At 41.4% G+C, this 24,954-nt stretch overlaps 1 protein-coding gene across 2 annotated transcripts in view; it reads right to left on the bottom strand.

Annotated features, from left to right (window-relative positions):
* The window catches only part of arfgef3 (ARFGEF family member 3), a 51,573-nt gene that overhangs the window by 16,309 nt on the left and 10,310 nt on the right, over window positions 1-24,954 (bottom strand). For both annotated transcript variants that reach the window (XM_077494664.1, XM_077494663.1), the window contains exons 11-29: window positions 22,357-22,610; window positions 22,170-22,282; window positions 20,809-20,941; window positions 15,290-15,678; window positions 13,521-13,876; window positions 12,912-13,078; window positions 12,667-12,835; window positions 11,078-11,182; window positions 10,802-11,002; window positions 9,904-10,014; window positions 9,165-9,303; window positions 8,478-8,777; window positions 5,465-5,598; window positions 4,675-4,820; window positions 3,485-3,664; window positions 1,998-2,139; window positions 1,807-1,929; window positions 571-668; window positions 355-499 (exon numbers count right to left, since the gene is read on the bottom strand). In XM_077494664.1, the coding sequence (XP_077350790.1) occupies window positions 355-499; window positions 571-668; window positions 1,807-1,929; window positions 1,998-2,139; window positions 3,485-3,664; window positions 4,675-4,820; window positions 5,465-5,598; window positions 8,478-8,777; window positions 9,165-9,303; window positions 9,904-10,014; window positions 10,802-11,002; window positions 11,078-11,182; window positions 12,667-12,835; window positions 12,912-13,078; window positions 13,521-13,876; window positions 15,290-15,678; window positions 20,809-20,941; window positions 22,170-22,282; window positions 22,357-22,610 (3,405 nt within the window). The remainder of the gene's footprint in view (window positions 1-354; window positions 500-570; window positions 669-1,806; window positions 1,930-1,997; window positions 2,140-3,484; window positions 3,665-4,674; window positions 4,821-5,464; window positions 5,599-8,477; window positions 8,778-9,164; window positions 9,304-9,903; window positions 10,015-10,801; window positions 11,003-11,077; window positions 11,183-12,666; window positions 12,836-12,911; window positions 13,079-13,520; window positions 13,877-15,289; window positions 15,679-20,808; window positions 20,942-22,169; window positions 22,283-22,356; window positions 22,611-24,954) is intronic.

Below are 24,954 nucleotides of genomic sequence, written 5' to 3' on the forward strand. Positions count from 1 at the left end.
AACTATAATTTACTTTTTTTTTTTAACATTTCATTGTGAATCCTCCTTCTGTCTGTCTCATGTGTTTGTGCATGTTGCACTCACGAGCTGCAGATTGTAAAGTGGGTGTGACTAATATGTGTCACGTGACAGTGTCACAGTGACAGATTAGCAGATAAGATTTTACAAAATCATATCATCAAGTCTCGTTTTGTCTTCATTAGTCAATGAAAACGCATACTAATAGAGTCCCAGTTATTGTTTATTAATGAGGGTTTTAGTCTAGTCTAGTTTTCGTCCGGTGAAAAATGTGTGTTGACGATATGATTTTGGTTTAGTTTTTGTTGAGAAAAATGAACACTACGGCCGACTCACCCGTGTCGTCGTCAAAGTCCCGCAGTACGCTGTCCAGTGCATCCGGACTGTCGGCCGACAGCTGTTGCGAGCGAGCGGGCAGGCTGGCAAGCCGCGCCCCCAGGAAGACGGGCTTGGAGGGCATCTTGTACACGTTGGCCAGTAGCTGCCGGCCAGGAAGGAAAAAGAGGTTACGTGACCGACCGGAAGCGGCGGGCGGGTGGTCAAGTCGCTCACCTGGGAACATCTGCGAAGGTAGTCGAGCGCCGGCAGGCACAAGTCCAGGGAGTTGCGTGCCGCCGCCGCGCACTCACCCATCTTGTAGTCCGACTCGCCTGACAAGAAAAAACACGTCATCACGCCAACATCAACGTTCCCGGACCATGGTTTTAAATCGTTCCTGGAGCAGCACTGTGAAACCCTAAACATACTTGCAAACCTTACCCGCACTAAGTTAAACCCTAGGCATCATTTCAAACCCCAACTCTTGTTAGTACTCTTAATTTCAAACACTCCCTTGAAAACCTAACCATGAAAAATAACATTATATATATATATATATATATATATATATATATATATATATATATATATATATATATATATATACACACACACACACATATATATGACTGGATAGCCGATAGGCCAAGACTTTTGAAGCCGCCATATTGCTCCTCCCAAGAAACCTTTCTCAGCATACGATCCTATACATTTACAGTATCCAAATGGGACAACATTTGCCAGCATGATTTATGTTTATCATGATCTATGTTTTCAAATGTATTAAACAAAAACAAGAGGACTTCATTTTTTTTTTCATTTTACGATTTTCCTTAAATACATGGATAAATTATATGCTTAACTCATTCAAACCCCAAAACATGTATATACGTTTTTTTAATACTTTGTCCATTCCCCAAAACGTATTTAAATGTTTTGTTTTTTTATACAAGAGCATACAGAAGGCTTTGATGCGGCTTCTGATATGAAGAGGTGGCTTAAAGCGATGGCGGTTGATAAAAAAACGACCAGCAGGTGGCAGCAGAGTATAAGAGACCAGGATCATGTTGCAATAAGCTCTTTTTCTGAATGTGAATCAATATTGATGAAACTTAACTGTATTCTAATGCTGATTGCTACAAAATGGAAACAGATAAAAATACATGTTTCCCTGATGAAAGAAGAGATGTTAAGTTTTTTGTGTTTCTGTAAAGCGCTTTGTGACAGCTCAGGCTGTTAGAAAGGGCTATATAAATAAAGTTGAGTTGAGTTGGTAGGCTGCATGTTTTTATAGCAATCCAACACAATATTCTGAGGGCCTCGCAAAATCAGTCAAAATCCAGAAAAACAGCGGGGACCAAAGGGGTTGCTTCTCACGTGTATGGACTATTGGCTATCCAGTCATATATTCGGATCAGTGAGTCTCGGCACATGTTTTGTCGACATTTCTGTGCGCATGCGTGGACCCACCTAAGCCTTTGACGAACTTCATGAGGCACATGATGTAGTCGGTAGCGGCATTGGCGAACACCTGGATGTCATCCGTGTTGATGAAGGCCTCAAAGACGTCGAAGACGGGCGCATGACGCTTGCCTGCCGACCACACGGAGACACGCCGTCAGGACGCTGCCCTCCGGGCGCGAGCGGCGGAGTGTATGTACCGGCGGCGTATTCTCCCAGCAGGTAGTCCTTGGCCTCCATCTTGGCGCCGTGGGCAGTCCTGAGAGCGCTGAAGAGTGGACGCCAGCCCGACAGGATGCGAGGAGAGCACATCTCCACCAGCTCGCCAATCGACGTCACCACCTAGACCAAAACCCGCCGTGGCGTCAAATCTGCATGTCGACCAAGGTGAGGAGACAGCTAACTAGCGACTCATCAGCTAGCGTCGATGGATGTGAACCCGCAGCAGAGTAACGGTCGACCTGATTATGTACGTTAACCATGAATACATCTTTACTCAAGTTTTCTTGAAAGGGAAAAATTTTTCTTAATTGTGTTTAGAAATAATCGGTTTTCACCTTCAATCACTTGTCATCTTTTCAAACGTGACATTCGCTAGCTAACAAGCCAGCTACCAGGTAGCAAGAAAGCTAACCAGCCTGCTAGGTAAGCAACTAGTCTGCTAGCATACCAAAGCTTTCTCACAAGCCTGCTAACCAGGCAGTGAGTAAAGTTAAGTTGCCTGCCTAACAGCCTGCTACATAATTAACTAGACTGCTAACCAGGAAGCTATAATAGTAAGTAGTCTGCTACTATCTATCCTCTTGGGAAGCAAGCAAGCATTACCATGCTCTCATATTGGTACACATTTGGGGTCATTGAACCCAAAAAGAGGGACTATATGTCTGACTGAAGTCAAGTGAAACTCACTGACCCGTATATATATATGACTGGATAGCCGACAGCCCATACACACCCATAAAAGGTGTTGGAAGTCAGAGGGCGGCCATCTTGCTCCTCCCACCTCACGAGCACACGACTGTATAAACTATACACTATACGTACAGATGAAGGCTGGGGTGGTCACTACAAGTGGATGGTATGTGCTGCTTTGAAGACCCCTTTTTATTTTTACCTCTCAGTTCCTTAGATCCCAATATTTGATTTGACAGAGGCATTTTTTTGTAGAATTACAGTTAGAATTCTGTAATTAAAAACATACAAGTTTCCTCCTGTACTAAACATCATTAAGCATATAATTTATACATATATTTAAGTCAAGTTGTAAAATTTCTCAAGTCATCTTGTTTATGTTTAACAAATTTAAAACAGCATAAATCATGCTGTTTCTATCTGTCTCAAATGTTCTCCAATTTGGATACTGTAAATGTATAAGATTGTATGCCGAGAAACGTTTCTTGGGAAGAGCAATATGCCGGCCTCGCCACCTCAAAGTCTAGTCTCTAATGTCTGGCCTATCGGCTATCCAGTCATATATATATATAGATCAATGAGTGAACCTACACTCGAGTTAAGGTCACTTGGCCCGTTTGTATAACTGCACAAAAACATGTTTCATTTGGCAAAAAAAATTCCTTCATGGTTTAGCTTGGACAAAAGTTTGGGAGAATAGATTGCGGCAAATCGTGTTCCGATCATCTTGGTTTGATTGAGCCAAGAGTAAGCCAAGAGTGCAGGTGGGCGTCACCTGGTCCTGCACATCGTCGTCGCACAGTTCCAGCTGCATGATGTGCTCAAAGGGTCGGAAGAGCGCCTCGTTGAAGTGGAAGTGGGACGGCTCGGTCCAGCCGCTCAGAACCTCCGTCAGGACGTCGTGGATGAAGGAAACCGCCTTCTGGGAGACGTGGCGCTCGCTGTGACACGCTGCCTGCGGGCGGGGGGGAGCGCGAGCACTAGTGTTCATTTCGTCAACAAAAACCAAACCATAATCATTTCGTCAACACACATTTTTCACCAGACTAAAACCCTCATTAATAAACAATAACTGCGACTAAATCAGGATGCATTTTCAGCGACTAATGAAGATGAGACGAAAATGTACTTCACTTCATAAAAACTGGACTAAAATCAATGGACATTTTCGTTCTTGAACAAAGACGAGAGGAAAATGATTTTGATGATGATTTTGTAAAATATTGTCTCTGCTGATCGGTCATGTCTGTGACACTGTCATGTGACACATTTTAGTCACACCTCCTTTCAAATCTGCAGCTAGCGAGTGCAACATCCACAAACACATGCGACAGACAGGAGGTGGATTCACGGTGAAAGGCTCAGAAAATAAATGATAGTTATAACGTAACATTAATCCAACAGCTATAACGTTCCAACAATAATATTAATACGACCGCTAACTAATGCTGGCTAATTTACTAGCTTGTAGCATGGAGCCATAGGAGCCATTTGTTAATATACTGTAATTGTGTGTCAATTTGTTTTTCATCAAAAAGATAAGAAAACATTTGATATGAAATAGTTTTAGATCCGAAATGTTCAACATTATCTGCTGACAAAAAAAAAATAAAAAATACAGGAGTTAAATGATTGTGGAGTTAAATGATTGTCTTGACTAAAACGAGACTAAAACTTTAACCATTTTTGTTGACTAAAACTAGATGAATAAAATTAAATTTTCTTGCACTAAAATAAAGACTAAAATGCTAGATTTACAGTCTACTAAAAATGGACTAAATAAAAATGGGATGAGGTTGACTGACTTTGATGAAAAATAAGTGTGATTGAAAAGGGACTAAAACAGAGACCAAATTTAAAAATGGCGGCTGAAATGAACACTAACGAGCGCACGCACACACGCATGTGATGGAATGTATCGTCGAAGAGAGCAAGGAGGAGGCGTGGCCGGCCAACTGACCCTACCTCCACCAGGTGCGGCGCCACCACGCTCCAGGCCCTCATCTTGTGCAGCAGCGGCCGGTGGTGGTTGCGGACGATTCTCAGCGTGGCCTCGCCCAAACGGAAAAGCTGCAGTGAGCCGCCGCGCTCCAGCGTTGACTTGGCTTCACCTGCAACACAAAAGCGTACAAATACAAGCTTGCAGTCAACCTCCCCTAGAAAACGAAAAAAAAAAAAGTGCTTCTCTATCCTTAATTTCTTACTGATTAAACATTTGAAATGCTTAACATCAGCCTCCCCCCGGCTTGGTATTTTTTTTGGATAAGATGTGTTGAATCTGCTTGCTCTCCATCATTCATTTGCATTTACCTCAAGTCATTGCTAGCTTCTGATTGGTTAGTGCTAGTCAGCTGATAGGGAATCAGGAAGTGTTGGCGTGTGTGTGGGTGGGGGTGTATGTGGGTGTGTGTGCGCGTGTGTTCTTGTACATAATACATAGTGAGGACCAAAATACGTCTTTATCCAACAGAATGAGGAGATTTTTGTGAAGTGAGGACATTTTGGCCGGTCCTCACTTTGCAAGACCTCTTTTTGAAGGTCAAGACTTGGTTTTAGAGTTTAGGTTTGAATTGGGTTATGGTTGGGGTTAGGGTAAGGGTTAGGTTTAGGCAATCATTTTTGATGGTTGCGGTTAGGGTAAGGCTCTAGGAAATGCATTATGTCAATGGATGTCCTCACAAAGATATATGTACAAGGATGTGTGTGTGTGGGTGTGTGTGTGTGTGTGTGTGTGTGTGTAAGCGCGCGCGCGCACCTGGCATGGCGAGCGAATAGTCTCCCGTGTCGGCGCCCGAGTGGAAGAGTTGACACTGAGACACTTTCCTTAGCTGCTGCAGGAACGCCACCAGTGACGCCAGGTTCAGTTTGGCCGACGCCTCTTCAAACAACCTGAAATGCACACGCGCGTTTACACACACGCACAACAACAAATGTGCTACCTTCGTCACAAGGAGGGACGGATTTGTGAAAAATGTGCCGTTTCACGGCCGTTTGTCAAAGTGGATTTTGTGCTACGTGTCGTCAAGGCCGTTCTCGAGGCCACTTTTTAGGGCTTTCATCTCGGACAGGGCGGACTCAGGATTTTTGACCAGACTGTCATCCATCTTTGATCGATCCAGTCTGGGTCTTGTCTAGGTCGTGTAGATTGGTGATAAGACGTGAAGACGCATGCGGCAGAAGATGACACCCAAGATGAACTCTGGTGCAAAAAGGATGACGTCAAAATGACCATTTGATTGACCTTCACCACTGATCCATATTATATATAGATAGCTGATAGGCCAAGACTTTTGAAGTGGTGAGGCCGCCATTTTGCTCCTCCCAAGAAATGTTTCTCACCATATGATCCTATTCAGTATCCAAATTGGAGTACATTTGAGACAGTAGGCCTACTTAGTAGAAACAGCATAATTTATGTTTAAATTTGTTAAACATAAACAAGAGGATTTCAGACATTTTACGTTAATTAAATACATGTATAAATTATATGCTTAATGTTTACAGGAGGAAACTTGTATATATTTTTTTTAATTAGAGAATTATAACTGTAATTCAACAAAAGATGCCTCTGACAAATCTAATATTGAAAAAGAAAAAGGGGGTCTTCAATGAAGCACATAGCATCCACTTGTTCTTATTTTTTATATATATATTTTTTTTTTACTTTTTTAACTTAAAAATAGTGAACACCCCACCTCCAGTCTTATACTAAGTGCCTACAAGCTGTATATGTCTCATCTGTATATATACTGTACAGTTTATACTAGAGGTGGGAATCTTGGGGCACCTCACGATTCGATTGCGATTACGATTCAGAGGCTACGATTCGATTATAAAACGATTATTGATTTCCCCCCCATGCAGCAGAAAAAAAACAATGTATTTTGGTGCTTTTAATGTTTCGTACATTAGTTACAAAAATAGTACAAAAGTCCTCTCAGGCCTACATAAACTACTATTTCAGTATCAAGTTAACAGTTCAAAACAGTAAATAAAATACTCAAGTCCTCATTCTGTAACAACAGCTTTTAAGTATATTCAGTCTTCAACAGAATAAAACATAGCATTGAGCAAAAATATATTATTTTTATCCACTCAAAAGTGCATTGAGGTATAAATGAAAGACAATGTGAACTACTACTTCAATACAAATGCCTAAAAAAAAAAAGTGCTTTCCTGCTTTTTAAGTTGTGTAAAGATGAACATGTAAACATTAAAGTTTCTCAGAGGTACAAAAAAAAAAAAAAAAACTCAAGTGCTTTTCTGCTTTTTAACTTGTGTAAACATGAACGTGTAAACATTAATGGGATCGTTCGGCTTTTTTAACATGAATCTCGATTTGATCCTCACCTCCCGTGTGTGCGATCAGCACTGACTTCTTTCTGACAGCGTTCGGTGACACCAGTTCTGGTTCGACGTTGGACGAGAAGAAAATAAAAAAGAAAATAGTCCAGCAAGCTGGCTGGGGTCTCGGAAATAAAGCGTTTTTCTTCTAAAAACTTTTTGTTTTCAAAAGCGTGATACATTTCCACCACAATACTCTTTTCTGAATAAAGTCAGACGCCATTACCGCCAGCCACTACTTTTCTGTTCGTTCGTTCGTATCACTGCGCGGCGCCCTGTAGAACGCTAACCGACACACTGCAGCCAGCTAGCTGATACTTCCGCCTCAAGTTGTTTGCCTTTTCGGAGCAGGTCTGATGTCATGAAGAGGTGGGTTGGTCAGCTCAGCCATGCTTGTTGTTGTTTTGAATCTCGAGGCATGAGTTGTGGATGTGTACTCTCGGTCCGTCCCAAAAAGCGTCCCGAAGACCGCGCGCGCTACTGCGTTTCAGTTCCGCGTACTTTTCGCTCGTTTCGCTTCCCTTGGCATATTTATATAATCGGAATTTGGACGTTTGTGAATCGTTCTTGATTGTTCCACGGCCGAATCGTGAATAATCTAAGAATCGGAAATTTTGCACACCTCTAGTTTATACAGTAGTCTGCTCGCAAGATGGGAGCAACAAGATGGCCGCCCTGTGACTTCCACGGCTTGGACTGCCGTGTATGGGCTATCGGCTATCCAGTCATATATACAGGTCAGTGGCCTTCATCTTCCATTCAATTGACTGCACTTTCCCTAGACATCACATTGACACATTCCGGCCACAAGACAAGTTTGACGTGTCTGATGTCATGTGACCAACAGCTGAGAGGACTTTTAGGCCCAAATAAATTCCATTTTCATCATTAATTGACACAATATGTGTCATTCACATAGAAGATCTGCAAGGAATTGTTGAGGAGGTCTCACACACGCACACAAAAGGCAAAACTGACGGCAAGCAAAACTGACGACAAAAATATCTCAAGCGCTAATTGAACCCAGTGAGGGAAAGCAAAAATCCTCTTTTTGCCTTGGCAATGACAGATATCACGCACACACACGCACATGCAGTTTGGCTGCTGGTTATCCATACACACACACACATTTGTCCTTGTGTTTGCTCCATCTGCTGCAAAAGATCACCAGTTTTGCTTTGCAATCACTTCCAAAACACACACACACACACACACAGGATGATGTATTATATAAGCATGAGTGTGTGTCAGTGGTGGCACGCACACACCCTAATCCAAGCTTTCCAAAGCAAACTTGTACAGTTTTGCTGCCATCTGGTGGCAGTGGAGCATCACGGCAGATGACGCACAAAAATGATGCTGACATTGGTATATTTTGTTTTGTTGGGGGTAAGGGGAAGCATTTGTGCGTTTGTTTGTCCCACCTGTCGGCCTGCGTGGACAGCGCGCAGACGGCCTTGGCGGCGGCAGGTCCGTTGAGCAGGCTTCCCGCATTGAGGTCCAGACCACCGCCCGGGACCAGAAGCTCCCGGACGGTGGGAGGAGGCGGGCCGGGCCGGGGGGCGTCGGCTTCCACTCGGGCCTCGCCACCGGGGGTCTCCGGGACGAGACCTGCCGCCGTTGGCACCCCCTGCTGGCACCGCTGGGTGAGGGCGGACATCGGTGCCGCCTGAGGGGAGGCGCTAAAGTGGGCGTGCTCCAAACAACTGATGTACTCTGTCACCCTGACACACGCACACACAACAAATCAAACACTAAAAAAAACCAAACTAAACTCAAATCACTCAACACACTACAAACATTATAAACACTAAACTAAATTATATCTATTTATCTATTTATCTATCTATCTATCTATCTATCTATTTATATATATATATATATATATATATATATATATATATATATATATATAGATAGATAGATAGATATAAAAAATTAAAACTAAATTAAAAAAAATGTATATCTATATTAATACATAATAATAATAATAATAATAATTCTAATTATAATAATATAACAAAAAATAATAATAACAAACTACAAACACTATCAACACTAAACACAACAGATCAGCATGAGAATGCTTGTGTGTGTTTTCGGCGTATCACCTGAAGACGTGCGTCCAGCAGTCGGGATTGTGACTGGCCATTTCCAACCCCACATTCAAGATGGCGTCCATGCACAATACGTGCGCCGTGTGCAGGCGCACACCCGCCGGTCGAGACATCTGCTCCAGACGATGCTTCACTACGCACACGGACACACGCATGCACACGCACACACACACACACGCACATGCATGCACACACACTTTCAATTGCTGCTACAGGGAGTCGTCGAGTTAAGGCGCACTTGACCTAAGGCAACCATTTTGGCCCCGTCCGCCATTTTGGCTACTCGTCCGCAGTGTTTTGCCCTCTTGCACTCTTTAGCCCTTAGCTCGTGCGAGCGTTAGTGCACTTGTGGGAGTATCTTTGGCTTTTTCGCCCTCTTTTTTTCTCCACATCATGGCCCCGAAGAAGAAAGTGACGTCTTCTATCAATGTTGGTCCAGCCAAAAGAAAAGCAGTTACCATGGAAACAAAGCTCATCATAAAAAGATTGCAGAAAGGAGAGACACCGACGAACATCGGCAAAGTCTTTGGCTTCAGTCGGACAGCATCATATTTTTTTTTTTTTATTTGAATGTATTTCAGATTTTTCATGCAAATGATTTTGATGTAAATATTGACTTTTATGGGGAAATTCGACTTGAGTTGAAATTGGGGTAACATGGCTAGCGTAGGAACGGAACGCCATTGTAACTCAAGGACTCCCTCTAGTGTGTGTGTGCGTGCGTGATGATCACCTTGCGTGATGGCGTCCCCCGCCTCAGGCCCCTCCCTCTCATCACGCTCTTCCTGCACACAGGAGGCGGCGGCCATTTGGGCCAAGGCTGACGCACAGTTGGCGGCCACGCCTGAGGATACACAAAACGCACACGCACATTGTTACAGATTGAGATGACGGCCTTTTGTGTGACGTGCAAATTTCACAAGTTGCGAATGGCCCAAAAACGGAGCGGCAGTTTTGGAAAGTGATAAGGTAACATTGAAACAGACGAACATTTGTTTTTCACTTGTATCTTTAAAAAGCTTTTTTGGGACAGCTTCTGTGTATGGGCTGTTACTAACGATTTGGGTATTGCGTCGTTAAATTACATGGATATTAAATTTGGAGTAATAATGGATAATAAGATGAAACAATTTACTTTGAATAACTTGATTGTTATGGCAAAGTTTTTCATTCATAAATGCAAATTTGGACATACTAAGCCAACTTTTGTTGTTTTTCTAAAGGAACTTCTTTCTTTTAAGGATTCGTTACAATGCTGTAATTCTAAAAAGGCTGTATGGCTTTATAATGACATGACGACTTTTTCTTTTGACCCCATTGTTCTATGATGTGTCTATGTTGTTGGTTTTTCACTTTTCTGTTTTTGAGATCGCTCAGATGTATATTTCTATGTTTCTGTAAGCCTGTAAGCTTCATTTGTTGATAAATAAATGCTTAAAAAAATGATGATGGCGGGCCCCTGACGCCATCGATGAATAACAACATCAGCTGTCGCTTGAATTTTGCCTGATGAATTTCACTTGCGCTTCCTGTTTGTCGCCTCAACAATTCAAATCCAAGAATTGAACTTCAATTTTGTGCCGGTCCTCAATTCAGCTGCAAATTTCTTTCAATGACGCTTTGCCACCTACCGAGGGCGCAGCTGAGCGCGGCGGCCTGCCGGAGTCCGTCCAGACTGAGGCAGATGGCGTCGCGCTGGCGCTGGTTCTGCTCCCGGGCGAACACCAGCAGCATCCTGGAGGCGCCGGCCACGCGGCCCGTCAGCGGAGTGGACAGGATCTCCATCAACTGGCTCCACACGCCCGACAGAAGGAAGCGCGACAATACGCCACCTGGGGAAGGGTTAGCGCAAGTGTGAGCCGCACCCCGTCGTGTCATCGTCGGTTTCCTCGGCCGGTGGTACGCACCCGCCACGATGGCGTCGTCGCCTGCGCTGTCGCCAGAGGGCGTCGATTGGCTGAAGCTCCTGATCAGCTGAGCGCCGATCGCGCTGCTGCCCAGACCGTCCAGATCTGAGGGGAGGGGCCAGAATGTGTACGTGTGTGTGTGTGTGTGTGACTATGCAGCTGCACACGTGTGTGTTACCAGTCAGTAGTGTTCATTTTGTCAACAAAAACTAAACATCATTTCGTCACCACACATTTTTCAATACAATACAATACAATACAATACAATACAATACAATACAAAACAAAACAATAACTGGGACTAAATCAGAATGCACAAAATGTACTTCACTTCATAAAAACTGGACTAAAATTTATGTACATTTTAGTTCATGAACAAAAACACGAAAATTATGATTTTGCAAAATATTGTCTGCTAATCTGTCATGTCTGTGACACTGTCGTCACCAGGGTTATTATAGTTTTAGAACTTTTCATTTTAGTTAGTTTTAATTTCGTTTGAGTTTTGTTTTTTAAATGTAGTTAGTTTTAAGTAGTTTTCAAGGTGGTTCTGTTAGTTTTTATTAGTTTTAGTTATTCAATAAATGCTTTGTTTTAGTATAGTTTTAGTTAGTTTCAATATTAGTTTTAGATTTGTTTTTGTTTAAGATGTGTATTACTTGTGCACAATATTTAAAAAACAGCATGGGAGCGGTGTTTTTCTATTGGCTGCTGCGAGATGACATCACTTCTGTGTGACATACTTTCAAACATCCTTATCCGGTTAATATCAAAATGTATCTACTTCAAATCATATTTAAAATCATCCCCAAAGGCTCATGTATTAAATTAACCACCAAAGACGAAAACGAAGGACATGTTTGCTATAATTATAGTTAGTTTTATTTAGTTTGGTAAACATAAGATGTAGTTTCAGTTAGTTTTTGTTTTTTAAAAAGCATTTTCGTTTTTATTTTATTTCGTTAACCAAACTATATTTTGAATTTTAGTTTTTTCGTGAGTTTTAGTTAACTAAAATAACCTTGCATGTGACACAGTACAAACACATGGGTCAGACAGGAGGTGGAGTCACGGTGAAAGGTTAAAAAAAAAAAAAAGAAAAAAAGAAAAAGAAAGGAAAAAGCGAATTACTGTTAGAAATTAACATTATAAGCTATAACGTTCCAATAATGTTAACGCCACTGCTTATTAACGTATTAGCTCATAGCATGGAGCCATAGTAGCCACTTGTTGATGTACTGTCATTATGTGTCAAATTGTTTGTCGTCAAAAACATTAGAGAAAATTTGATGGGAAATAGTTTTAGATCCGAAAAGGTTCAATATAATCTGACAAAAAAATATAAAGGGGTAAAATGGTTGTCCTGACTAAAACGAGACTAAAACGTTTTTGTTTTGTTGACTAAAACTAAACGAATAAAATTGTGTTTTCTTGGCCTAAAATAAAGACTAAAATGCAATATTTATAGTCGACAAAAAATGGACTAAATAAAAATGGGATGAGGTTGACTGACTGTGATAAAAACAAACAAGCGGGACTGAAACTGGACTAAAAATGAAATAAAAAATGGCAGACAAAATTAACACTACCAGTCAGCATAGCGATGAGCGACGGCGTTGTGTGGTCGAGCGTGGTGGCCAAGTAACCGGCCTGAGCCAGCAAATCTCGCTCCAGAATCTGCCGGTAGACCTCCTCGATCCACGCCGGCGACAAAACCACTAGCACGCCGCTGCTCTGAATCATGCGCACAAACTCCTTCTGCAACGCACAGCCGGCACGGCGCTCGCACAAACAGGAAGTGGACAAAGGCGTCAAGATTGCGACCGGTCCTTACCAGGCCCAGGGCAGGAGGGAACGCCCTCCGCTGGTAGAAGTTGCACTTGCACAGTTTCAGGTTGAGCAGCAGTGCGTAGTAGGACAACAAGTAGACGCCGTCGGCGTTTAACAGCGATTGGCAGCTGAGAGTCAGCCCAGCCTCCACGCCCGGTGACGGAATCCCGCCTGCCAAGTACACCATAACCACTGACCTGTATATATGACTGGATAGCCGATAGCCCATACGCGCCAGTGCAAGCCGTTGAAGTCACAGAGCGGACATTCTTGAATAATAAAAATTATACAAGTTTCCTCCTGTAAACATCATAATTTATAAATGTATTTAAGGCAAGTTGTAAAATGTCTGAAGTCCTCTTGTTTATGTTAATAAATTTAAAACAGCAAAAATCATGCTAAGAACTGTCTCAAATGTTCTCCAATTTGGATACTGTAAATGTATAGGATGGTATGGCGAGAAACGTTTCTTGGGAGGAGCAATATGGCCGCCTGTCGACTTCAAAAGTCTTGGCCTATCGGCTATCTAGTCATATAAATAGATCAGTGACCATAACCGACACCTTTTGCAATTTTTGCAAACACACATGCAGGAAGCGGACCGAACACTCACCGGCCTGCAGTCCGGAGCAGAGGTCGCGTGCAAAGTTCTGCAGGAGTCGGTCGACGTGCGTTGCGTAGGAGTCGCGGGCGAGGAGCGCCGGCAGCAGCGCGGCCAGCGAGCGCACGAAGAGACGGGCGCCGTGCTGGTCGGCTTCCTGGTGGCACAGCAGCTTGAGCGAGAGTGTGGCGGCACGCAGCGAGCGGCGAACCGGTGCATCCGACGGGCCAGCCTCGTCCTCATCGGCCAGCGAAGCGTTGTCCGAGCCCATGTCCGACACGTCCGAACGGCCCGAGTCCTTCTCAGCCGCCATGGAGTACTGGTCGCATGAGTCCAACTCCGTCCGAGACAAGTCCTGGTCCTCCATGCTGGACACACGCACACATTTCAACTAGGGCCAGACCGATTCATTGGCCCCCAATTATAATCGGCCCATTATTGGCCTTCAAGCATCGGACAAAACAATCGGCCAATTGGGCCAAATGGCAGATTATTTTAACTTGAAAATATTATCTGTCAGGTTTTACACCCTCTGTGACATTTAAAAATACACAAACACAAGGATTATGCATATTAATCTATCATTATAGAAGAAAACCAAAGTTTCCGACGCTGTGAAAGTACCCTGAATGTACCCTTTTGTTTGCGTAGCATTAGCAACTAGCAAGTGTGTAGCGTGTTATTCTGTTGTCCATAAGCGTCCTTTAAGTTGTTTCATGACACCGCAGTTGGAGTTAACTGTAAAACTAAATACACAACGTTAAGGATTACATCCACTGTATTTTTAAATACAAAACTTGTTTTGTTTTTAAAACATCGCTTGCCTAGCGCTAACAGGAAGTTAGCAAATGCTAACAGGAATTTAGCATCGACTTCGGGAGTGTTTTTCCTTCAAATAACGTATATCCACACACAAATGTTGTGGGAACACAATCCCACAGATGAGATAACACTACGCAAAAGCACAAATTCTTCCCAATGTGTGAAAACCGAGTTATTTTAATAGAATTCAATCGCAACTTTCTTCTGTACTTACTTTAAGTATGTACGCCATGGGTGCAAGGCACCACACTGCCCCCAAGAGGCCTAAACGGACAGGAACAGTCAGTATTTGTTCTTACTCTTTTCTCAGTTGCTATTATTTGAATTTATTCTATTCTTATTTCAATTTCTGATTCTTATTTTGTCATTGTCCTTTCAAGTTATACTATATTACAAAGTTGATATTTCAAGGATTCAAAGACTTTTCTCAAAATTCAAGGATGCAAACATCACACATTTCCACATGCAATAGCAGGAAATACAATCCCCGAGGTCCCAGGTTAGCCCAGTAAGTCCAAAGACTTAAAACAAAATAACACAAGATAAAAATAAAATATATAATAAAAATACATAACAAATAAATACAAAATAAATACGAATAATAGATAAAAGAAAAGGTTAATGTTTTACAGCAGTTGTAAAAAAGTAAGAATGGTTTTATTATTGACATAAATCGATACAATAACATTTTAAACTTCATGAATTTTTTTATATGGACTTGTCATTCAAAGCAGAGAATCTTAATAGCAAAAGTTTGTACGTAAGTGGCACCCATTGAAAACACATTGGGGAAGGGCCCGGGGCTTATTTTATTATGCGTTATGTATATTTTTAAATAATTGGCAGATTAATCTGTAATTTTCTTCTGCCAATAATCGGCATCGGCCTCAAAAAATGCATATCGGTCGTGTCCTAGTTTCAACATCAAATTGTCATCAAGCATCACATCACGCACGCACCTGAAGTTGCTCTCGCTGTAGCGCGACGCGGGCGCGTGCTGCATTCGGCTCCTCGAGTCCACTGACAGGAAGTTGGTGATGTCGGGGTAAACGAGGCCGTGGCTCCGTTGAACCACGTCGGGCGGAACCCCGCACGCCTCGTGTGGTGGCCCCTCCTCGTCCTCCTCGAAGCCGGCAGCACCGTGGCCCGCGGTCTCCGAGTCGGACACGGCGTGGCCCGTGTCTGCAGTGATGCTAATGCTAATGCTAACGTCGGGGCTGCGCTCTGCCTCCTCGGATGACAGGATGTGCCTCTGCCACAGGAAGTCGGCCTCGTTCACCTCCATGGACGCGCGCGATGAGTCGCCGCCGTCCGTCAGCTCGTCCCGGCGACGAAGAACCACGCCAACCTGAATACACGTCACACGTTACTGAACAGAACCACATGCTGCTTCACCAAACACATTGGCACGAGCGGCTGTTCATTGGCCGCTTATGGCCCTTCAAACATATTATATTATATTATAAATATGATGTATAGTAATAGTTTATTTCCTGTTATTATAAAACTTAGTAGAATAACAATCGATACAGCTACACTAATTGATAATATATTTACAAATAAAATTCACCTTAAAATAGAAAGTGGACTCCTTATTAATGATATAAGTGATCACCTCCCGATCTTTGCAATTTTTTATGATTATTTTGATAAAAAAATGAAGCCGACTACTTACATATTTGAAACTAGAGTAAGAACTTCGATCCTGATACTGCATATAGTGAATTTCAGTCAACTATTATCTCTTTATATAATAAACATTAGAGGTGTGCAAAATTTCCGATTCTTAGATTATTCACGATTCGGCCGTGGAACAATCGAGAACGATTCACAAAAGTCCAAATTCCGATTATATAAATATGCCAAGGGAACCGAAACTAAAAGTGGACCGGAGCGGAAAGTACGCGGAACTGAAACGCAGTAGCGCGCGCGGTCTTCGGGACGCTTAATGGGACGGACCGAGAGTACACATCCACAACTCACGCCTCGACATTCAAAACAACAACAAGCATGACTGAGCTGACCAACCCACCTCTTCGTCAGATCAGACCTGCTCCGAAAAGGCAAACAACTTCAGGCGGAAGTATCAGCTAGCTGGCTGCAGTGCGTCGGTTAGCGTTCTACAGGGCGCCGCGCAGTGATACGAACGAACGAACAGAAAAGTAGTGGCTGGCGGTAATGGCGTCTGACTTTATTCAGAAAAGAGTATTGTGGTGGAAATGTATCACGCTTTTGAAAACAAATAGTTTTTAGAAGAAAAAGGCTTTATTTCCGAGACCCCAGCCAGCTTGCTGGACTATTTTCCTCTCGTCCAACGTCGAACATGAACGCGTGTCACCGAACGCTGTCAGAAAGAAGTCAGTGCTGATCGCACACACGGGAGGTGAGGATCAAATTGAGATTCATGTTAAAAAAGCCGAACGATCCCTTTAATGTTTACACGTTCATGTTTACACAAGTTAAAAAGCAGAAAAGCACTTGAGGTTTTTTTTTTTGTACCTCTGAGAAACTTTAATGCTTACATGTTCATCTTTACACAACTTAAAAAGCAGGAAAGCACTTTTTTTTTTTTTAGGCATTTGTATTGAAGTAGTAGTTCACATTGTCTTTCATTTATATCTCAGTGCACTTTTGAGTGGATAAAAATAATATATTTTTGCTCAATGCTATGTTTTATTCTGTTGAAGACTGAATATACTTAAAAGCTGTTGTTACAGAATGAGGACTTGAGTATTTTATTTACTGTTTTGAACTGTTAACTTGATACTGAAATAGTAGTTTATTTAGGCCTGAGAGGACTTTTGTACTATTTTTGTAACTAATGTACGAAACATTAAAAGCACCAAAATACATTGTTTTTTTTCTGCTGCCTGGGGGGAAATCAATAATCGTTTTATAATCGAATCGTAGCCTCTGAATCGTAATCGCAATCGAATCGTGAGGTGCCCCAAGATTCCCACCTCTAATAAACATTGTCCATTAATTAAAATTACAAGCAAGTATAAAGGTCCAAATAAGACATGGATGACGAAGGGGATACAGAATGCATGTAAAAAGAAAAATAATTTATACAAAAGATTTATTAAATTGAGAACTGTGGAAGCTGAGACAAAGTATAAGATCTATAAAAATAAATTAGTAAATATTATTCGAATAAGTAAGAAAGATTATTACCATGCATTATTAGAACAGAATAAAAGCAATACACAAGAAATATGGAAAACACTAAATCATGTAATTAAAAAAAGTTCTAAGAAAACAAATTATCCACAATATTTTATAAAATATAACAATATGGTAATTGATGAAATTTCTGACATAGCTAATAATTTTAATGAATATTTAGTTAACGTGGGCAGAAACTTGGCAAACAAAATCCTAGAGCCAAGAAACAAACATGAAATAAATAAGAACATTGTAAGTAATTCATCCACAATGTTTCTTAATGATGTTAATGATATAGAAGTATTAAATGTTGTGAAAACATTAAAAAATAAAAAGTCTACTGACTGTCTTAACATTGATATGACATTAGTAAAAAGTATTATAGAATATATTGTACAACTTTACTTATATTTGTAATTTATCATTTAAAACTGGTATATTTCCATCAAAAATGAAGATAGCCAAAGTCATTCCTGTTTATAAAAGTGGAGAAAAACACACGTTTAATAATTACAGACCAATATCATTGTTGCCACAGTTCTCAAAAATTCTAGAAAAATTATTTTCATACAGACTGGATAATTTTATTGAGAAACATAAGCTCTTAAGTGAAACTCAATATGGGTTTAGAGAAAAACGGACCACCTCAATGGCAGTCATGGAGCTTGTAGAAGCAATATCTACCAATATAGATAATAAAAAATTTACTGTTGGGATTTTTATGGATTTAAAAAAAGCTTTTGATACTATAGATCATTCTATATTAATGAATAAATTAGAGAAATATGGAATAAGAGGTTTAGCTTATCAGTGGATGAAAAGTTATTTGGATAATAGATATCAGTATGTGCAGTTTAATAATGTACAATCAGAACACATGAAGATCACTCATGGAGTTCCCCAAGGGTCTGTGCTCGGCCCTAAATTATTTATACTGTATATAAATGATATTTGCTGTGCCTCAAAAATATTGAAAAGTGTCTTATTTGCTGATGATACAACTTTCTACTGTTCAGGAGAAAACCTGAAGCAGCTTCTGACTACTGTGGAGTATGAATTGAATATATTAAAAAACTGGTTTGATGTGAATAAATTATCATTGAATTTAAATAAAACCAAGTTCATAGTTTTTGACACTAGACAAATCACTCATCAAGTTAAAATTATGGTGAATTCAATTGAAATAGAAAGGGTGAATTAAAATAAATTCCTTGGAGTTGTTATCGATGATAAATTATGTTGGAAGCCACACATAGAAACTGTTAAAAGGAAAATGTCAAAAATTATAGGGATACTCTATAAAAGTAAGGATGTTTTAAACATGAAATCATTATATATATTATATAGTTCACTATTATTACCATATTTGACCTATTGTGTGGAATTCTGGGGAATGGCATATAAAACAAATACCAACACCGTTTTCAAATTGCAAAAGAAAGCTATAAGAATTATTAATCGATCAAAATATACAGAACCAACACATCCACTATTTATTATATTAAATGCAATGAAATTTTATGACTTGGTGGATTTTAAAATAGCACAAATAATGTATAAAGTTTATAACAATTTACTCTGCCACAGTACTCAGAAGTTATTTGAAATTAGACACAGTCCTTATGATATAAGGGGTACAAGTGTGTACAAAAAACCCAAAACAAGAACAAATATTAAGCAAAGGTGTGTATCTGTAAAAGGTGTTAATTTGTGGAATCATTTGGGAATTGAACTGAAAAATTGTGACTCACTGCTGGAGTTTAAAAAAATGTTTAAAAGTAAAGTTAAAAAAATATTACCTATGTCAGACCAGAATATGAAAATTGTACATGTGAGTATGTGTAAATGATTTAGATTGGTATTATGTATATGTTTAGGAAATTTATGTATATATGTTTTTGGCAAATGTGAATATGTTTAAGTGCATTTGTGTATATATATAACTTGGTTTATATATTTCATTTTAATAATAGTAAATTAGAATTGTTTTAATAATGAAATAAGTTTAAATATATTTAGTAAAAGGGGTAGGACTAGATAAGTTTCTAACTTCTTCCTACTCCCTTTTGAACATGTAAGTTATGATTGATTGAATGATTATTTTATTGGGATTTTCTTCTCTTTTGTTTTGTTTTCTTATCTCTGCTGTTCATCTGTTTATATGTTCAATAAATTAAATTAAAAAAAGAAATATGAGCCAATTTATATATATATATATATATATATATATATATATATATATATTTTTTTTTTTTTTTTTACAAAGCTGAAAAAAAATCTTAAAAATTGCTAATGTCCTTCAAATATTGCCCAATTTTTATTTTTTATTTTTTTCCAAAGCCCCCAAAATTTTTAAAAAATTGCTGTTGTCCTTCAAATATCGGCCAATTTTGTATTTTTATTTTTTTTCGGAAAGCCCCAAAAAATCCTAAACATTGCTGATGTGCTTCAAATATCGGCCTTTTTAATATATATATATATATATATATTTTTACAAAGCCCAAAAAATTCTTTAAAATTGTTGTGGACATTAGCAATTTTTAAGATTTTTTTTCAGCTTTGTAAAAAAAAATCTTAAAAATTGCTAATGTCCTTCAAATATTGCCCAATTTTTATTTTTTATTTTTTTCCAAAGCCCCCAAAATTTTTTAAAAATTGCTGTTGTCCTTCAAATATCGGCCAATTTTGTATTTTTTTTTTTTTTTGGAAAGCCCCAAAAAATCCTAAACATTGCTGATGTGCTTCAAATATCGGCCTTTTTAATATATATATATATATATATATATATATATATATTTTTTTTTTTTTTTTTTACAAAGCCCAAAAAATTCTTTAAAATTGTTGATAAACATTCAATGTTTTTTGTGAAAAAATGGGGGGAGGGATACAAATCCCTCAGAAGAAAGAAAGAAAATAAATCAAAAGTACAAAAAATTAAAAAATTAAAAAAGGAAAAAAAAACATTCAAGAAAGGGTCAACTGTAGTTCTAATATTTTAAAATTTGGAGTGAGTCAATTTTTGCGGAAAAAAAGCACAAAATGAGCACTGAATGTTCATTTTTAGGCACTGGGGAAAAAAAAATTAATTCATAATTAGAATTCTAATAATTTAGAATTTATAGCCGGAATTTGTGTGGAAAAGGGATCACGACAAAAATCTGTCTAATTGGGGGGCTTGATGCATTATATACATTTTGAAAAATTTATCAGCTGATAAATAATTTTTTTTTCCCTGCCAAAAATTGTGATCAACATGGGTTTGAAAAACTTGCGATCAGTATCACCTGAGCTCCACGCAAGGTGTACAATATACCTGCTCGGGTGTGAGGCCCCGCCCCTGCGACAGCTCCTCCAGAGCTCGCAGCAGAGCACACGCACACGACACGCTCCAGTAACACGCCTCCATGCCGCCTTTCACGCACGCCTCCGTCATGCCGTCCATCACGCTGGTGGACACAAATCCAACAGCAAGCAAAACATAAGAAGAACATTCAACACATTTGTTGATTTCAACTTACGACATTTTTTTTTCTTTTTTCTGACACTATAATAAATAAAGGGCGGCACGGTAGTCGAGTGGTTAGCACGTCCGCTTCCCAGTTCTGAGGTCTCCGGTTCGAGTCCAGGCTCGGACCTTCCTGGGTGGAGTTTGCATGTTCTCCTCGTGCCCGCGTGGGTCTTCTCCGGGTACTCCGGTCTCCTCCCACATTCCAAAGACATGCATGGCAGGTTAATTGGGCGCTCCGAATTGTCCCTAGGTGTGTGTGTGAGTGTGGATGGTTGTTCGTCTCTGTGTGCCCTGCGATTGGTTGGCAACCAGTCCAGGGTGTCCCCCGCCTACTGCCCAGAGCCAGCTGAGATAGGCGCCAGCAGCCCCCGCGACCCTTGTGAGGAATAAGCGGTCAAGAAAATGGATGGATGGATGGATAATAAATAAATCCACTATCATCTACGATAAAATTACTCAATACATAAACTGATGTTTTTTTCAATGAAAAAAATCGTTTCTTTTTGTACCATCACTGAAACACAATATTAAAACTGGTGTCTTCTTCACACTGAGTACTTTAGTGTATTTTTTTTTTTAAACAAATACAAATGTCTTCTTAAGAAACCACTTTCTGTCAACAAATTTGTGTCTTCCTTAAACACTATTGTCATGCAACATGTTACAGTTACATAGTCAATCGTTTAATTTTATAAACTGTGACACCATTTTTTGTGTAACATTGCAGAAGTAAATGAATAAAATTTCTTAAATATTAAATCCAATGAAATCAATGTTAATATTCTTCAGAAATTGTGTGCTTCAAAAAGTCAAGGCATAAAATATGTTTTCAAATTTTAAAACTGAAGATATAATACACATTTTTCAAAGAAAAAGTAAGCTGACGAGTCTTCTTCGCCTGAAGAATTGCATCCATTTCCCCGCCACGCTTATGAGGCACTCCCTCTAGTGGCCCACCAAGTAATTTGCTCAAATAAGTCATGAACAATGGAGCAGTTATAGCGGCTATATACAGTATGAACTACAAATATTGCGATACTTGCGTAGGCGTATCGATATTCAATCGCGAGACAAAGTATCACGATTTATCGTGATATCGATATATCATCACACTCCTATTGTCATGTGAGCTGTCAAACGATGTGCGAATCGAAACGCGTACTGACAGTTTGAGCAGGTCCAGGTGAGACTTCCTTTTGGAGAAGGATCGCTTTCCGCCCTCAGGCTCGGCTAGGCCCGGCCCAGCCAGGTCGAACAGCCGCTGCGGACTTCCCACGATCTGCAAGGCACACACGCAATTTCACGCCAGGGCATGACGCCATTGAACGGGGCTGCGGCGAGGCGGGGGCGCACCTCCTTCATGATGCGGATGGCGTCGGTGCGGTGTCGCGGCGGCGGGTACAGCAGGATCCTGTGGTAGAGCGACTGCAGCACGGGCTTCATGGACTCTACGCAGCTCACCAGGCGCACCAGCTCCGACGCCACGTAGCACACGCTGCGCACCACCGCCGACATCCTGGCGGGGGCGCCAGACGAGCAGCCCGAGCCCCTGCCCTGGTCCGACACGGCGGCGACGCCGGCCGCCGCCTCCGCCTCCTTGCCAGCAACTGCAAAAGGTGCCGTCACCTCCACTGACCTGTATATATGACTGGATAGCCGATAGCCCATACACGCTAGTGCAAGCCATTGAAGTCACAGGGCGGCCATCTTGCCCATCTCGCGAGCAGACTACTGTATAAACTAGGGGTGTGCTCAAAGAATCGATATGGCAATATATCGTTGCGGGCCTCATTACAATACACGTATCGATACGCAGGCATCATAATCGATATTGCTCATTAACTTTAAATAGGCAGTTAACGTTTGCCTTTGCAGCTTGCATTGTACGTAAAAAATAAAAACCAGCAGCTTCTTTGAAGTTAATTGACTTCAATTAATGCAAAAACAGCTCACCAGTGATTGGACACTGTGTCTTGCTAAGATAAATGAAAGCAAGGAAGAATGTCAACATTTATTTACTAATAAACGTAACATGTCACGTATCTTTTTTTTTTTTTTTTTTTTTTTTTTTTTTTCAAGAGCTCAGAATTGTTCATTCGGTAGTCTTACCGATTCAACGTCTTGTCATCATTGCTCTTTTTTTTTGTGTGTGTGTGTGTGTGTGTGCGTGCGTGCGTTTGCGTGCGTGCGCGTGCGTGCGCGTGCGTGCGTGCGTGCAAATACGTATAAATTTATACTCATTCATTCACCTAAAACCTTATAAATATCCCATTACCCTTCGCCTTAACCAGGTACTTCAGAATCTTGCCAGAGTCGTGAGGTTTAAATGGTCAGGAGACCAGAGAAAAGGTCAGAAAAAAAAGAAATAAAGAGAAAAGAAAGGAAAATCAAAGTGAAATCCAGCACCGACCAAACACTTCCTGCCTTCCCCATGATTACAAAATCAAAGTCTGACGCCAACCCCGGAAGCCTCTAAATTCCAGCAAATTTGGCGAGATCTCAAGAGACCAGAGGAAAAACTAAAGAGAGGAAGGAGGGAAGGATCGATAAGGCAGAGAGGGATCCATAGAAGCCAGTACATCCAATCCATCAAAGTGAAGTCCAGCACCAACAAGACCCCTCCTACGTGGTTACAAAACCAGAGTCTTATGCCAACCCCAGAAACCTCATACTTCTAATAAATTAAGATCTCAAGTGACCAGAGGAAAAACTAAAGAGAGGAAGGAGGGAAGGATAGATAGAGCAAAGTGAGAACCACAGACACCAGCACCAACTGATTCAAGGGGCTGTGGGAGGGAGAGGCTACTTCTGTTGAGTTTCAGTAGATGCTGGTGCGACGGATCTGGCATGCATAAGGACCACCACCAAAGAAAGAAGCCGTCAAACGCGGTCCAGCAAAGCGAGCACACCCCCCCCGAAATCCCCAGGCCGCGGCAGCACCAAGGCCACCCCCAAGCCACCCGAGCGGACACCGGTCGGCGAGCCGACCCAGACGCCCGGAACACCCCCGCCCCAGCCCCGGCCCACACCCCCGAGCCCAAGGCCGCAGAACGAGGCCCAGCGGGCCCCCACAGCGCCCCACCGGTCCCCAGCCCCCATCCCCCCACGACCCCCCCGCACCCCACCCAAACCCGCCACCCACCACGACCCAGGCCCCACCACCCCGACCCCCAAACCCCCGAACACACCCCGACCCCCAACACCCAACCCCCCACCCACCCATACCTCCACCCCCCCCAAACAAGCCGCCCCCCCCCCCCGATGGCCGCCAACCCCCCCCCCCCGCGAACCCGGCCCCCCGCGAAACCCCCCCCCCGGAAACCGGCACCGGGCAGCAGCGCAGAGAGGGAAGATGTGCCCACCCCACCTCCAGCCGCGCGAGAGTAGCACAGCGGCGGGAGGGGGGAAGCAGAGGAGGAAGCACCAGGGGAGAAGGCGGAACACCAGAACACCGAGCCCGGCGGGGAGAGGCCCCGGTCGTCACGCCAGAGTACTAGTGACACCTAACCCTGTTACTGAGTCCGCCAGCTCGCCGACTGGCGAGCTCTACCCTTACACCGTGAATGTGGCCCCACCCAGTGTATATAGAAGTGTGTGCGTGTGGTGCATTAAAATTGGGAGCAGGTGAGTCGGAGCAGAGGGAAAAAATTTCCCCTACTCCGACACACCCGTATCCCCCCCAAAGAAATGAATATGTATATGTGTGGTGCATTAAAAAAAAATTTTCATCATATATTGTGTAATATATGTTCTATGAAGTATCTTATATTGGATAAGTTGCAAATTTGTCTGTTTGGTCATTTTAAATACATTTTCACAGATTTGGGTCCAAAAGTCTGGTTCCGGAACTATAGACAAGTCTTTTTCCCATTTTAAAGTCGGTAAATACGTTTTATTTGTGTATAAAAATAACTTATATATTTTTGATATTTTCTTTATTGTTGTTGGAGA

The sequence above is a fragment of the Festucalex cinctus genome, chromosome 14 (genome assembly GCF_051991245.1).
Source record: "Festucalex cinctus isolate MCC-2025b chromosome 14, RoL_Fcin_1.0, whole genome shotgun sequence".
Classification (NCBI taxonomy): Eukaryota; Metazoa; Chordata; class Actinopteri; order Syngnathiformes; family Syngnathidae; genus Festucalex; species Festucalex cinctus.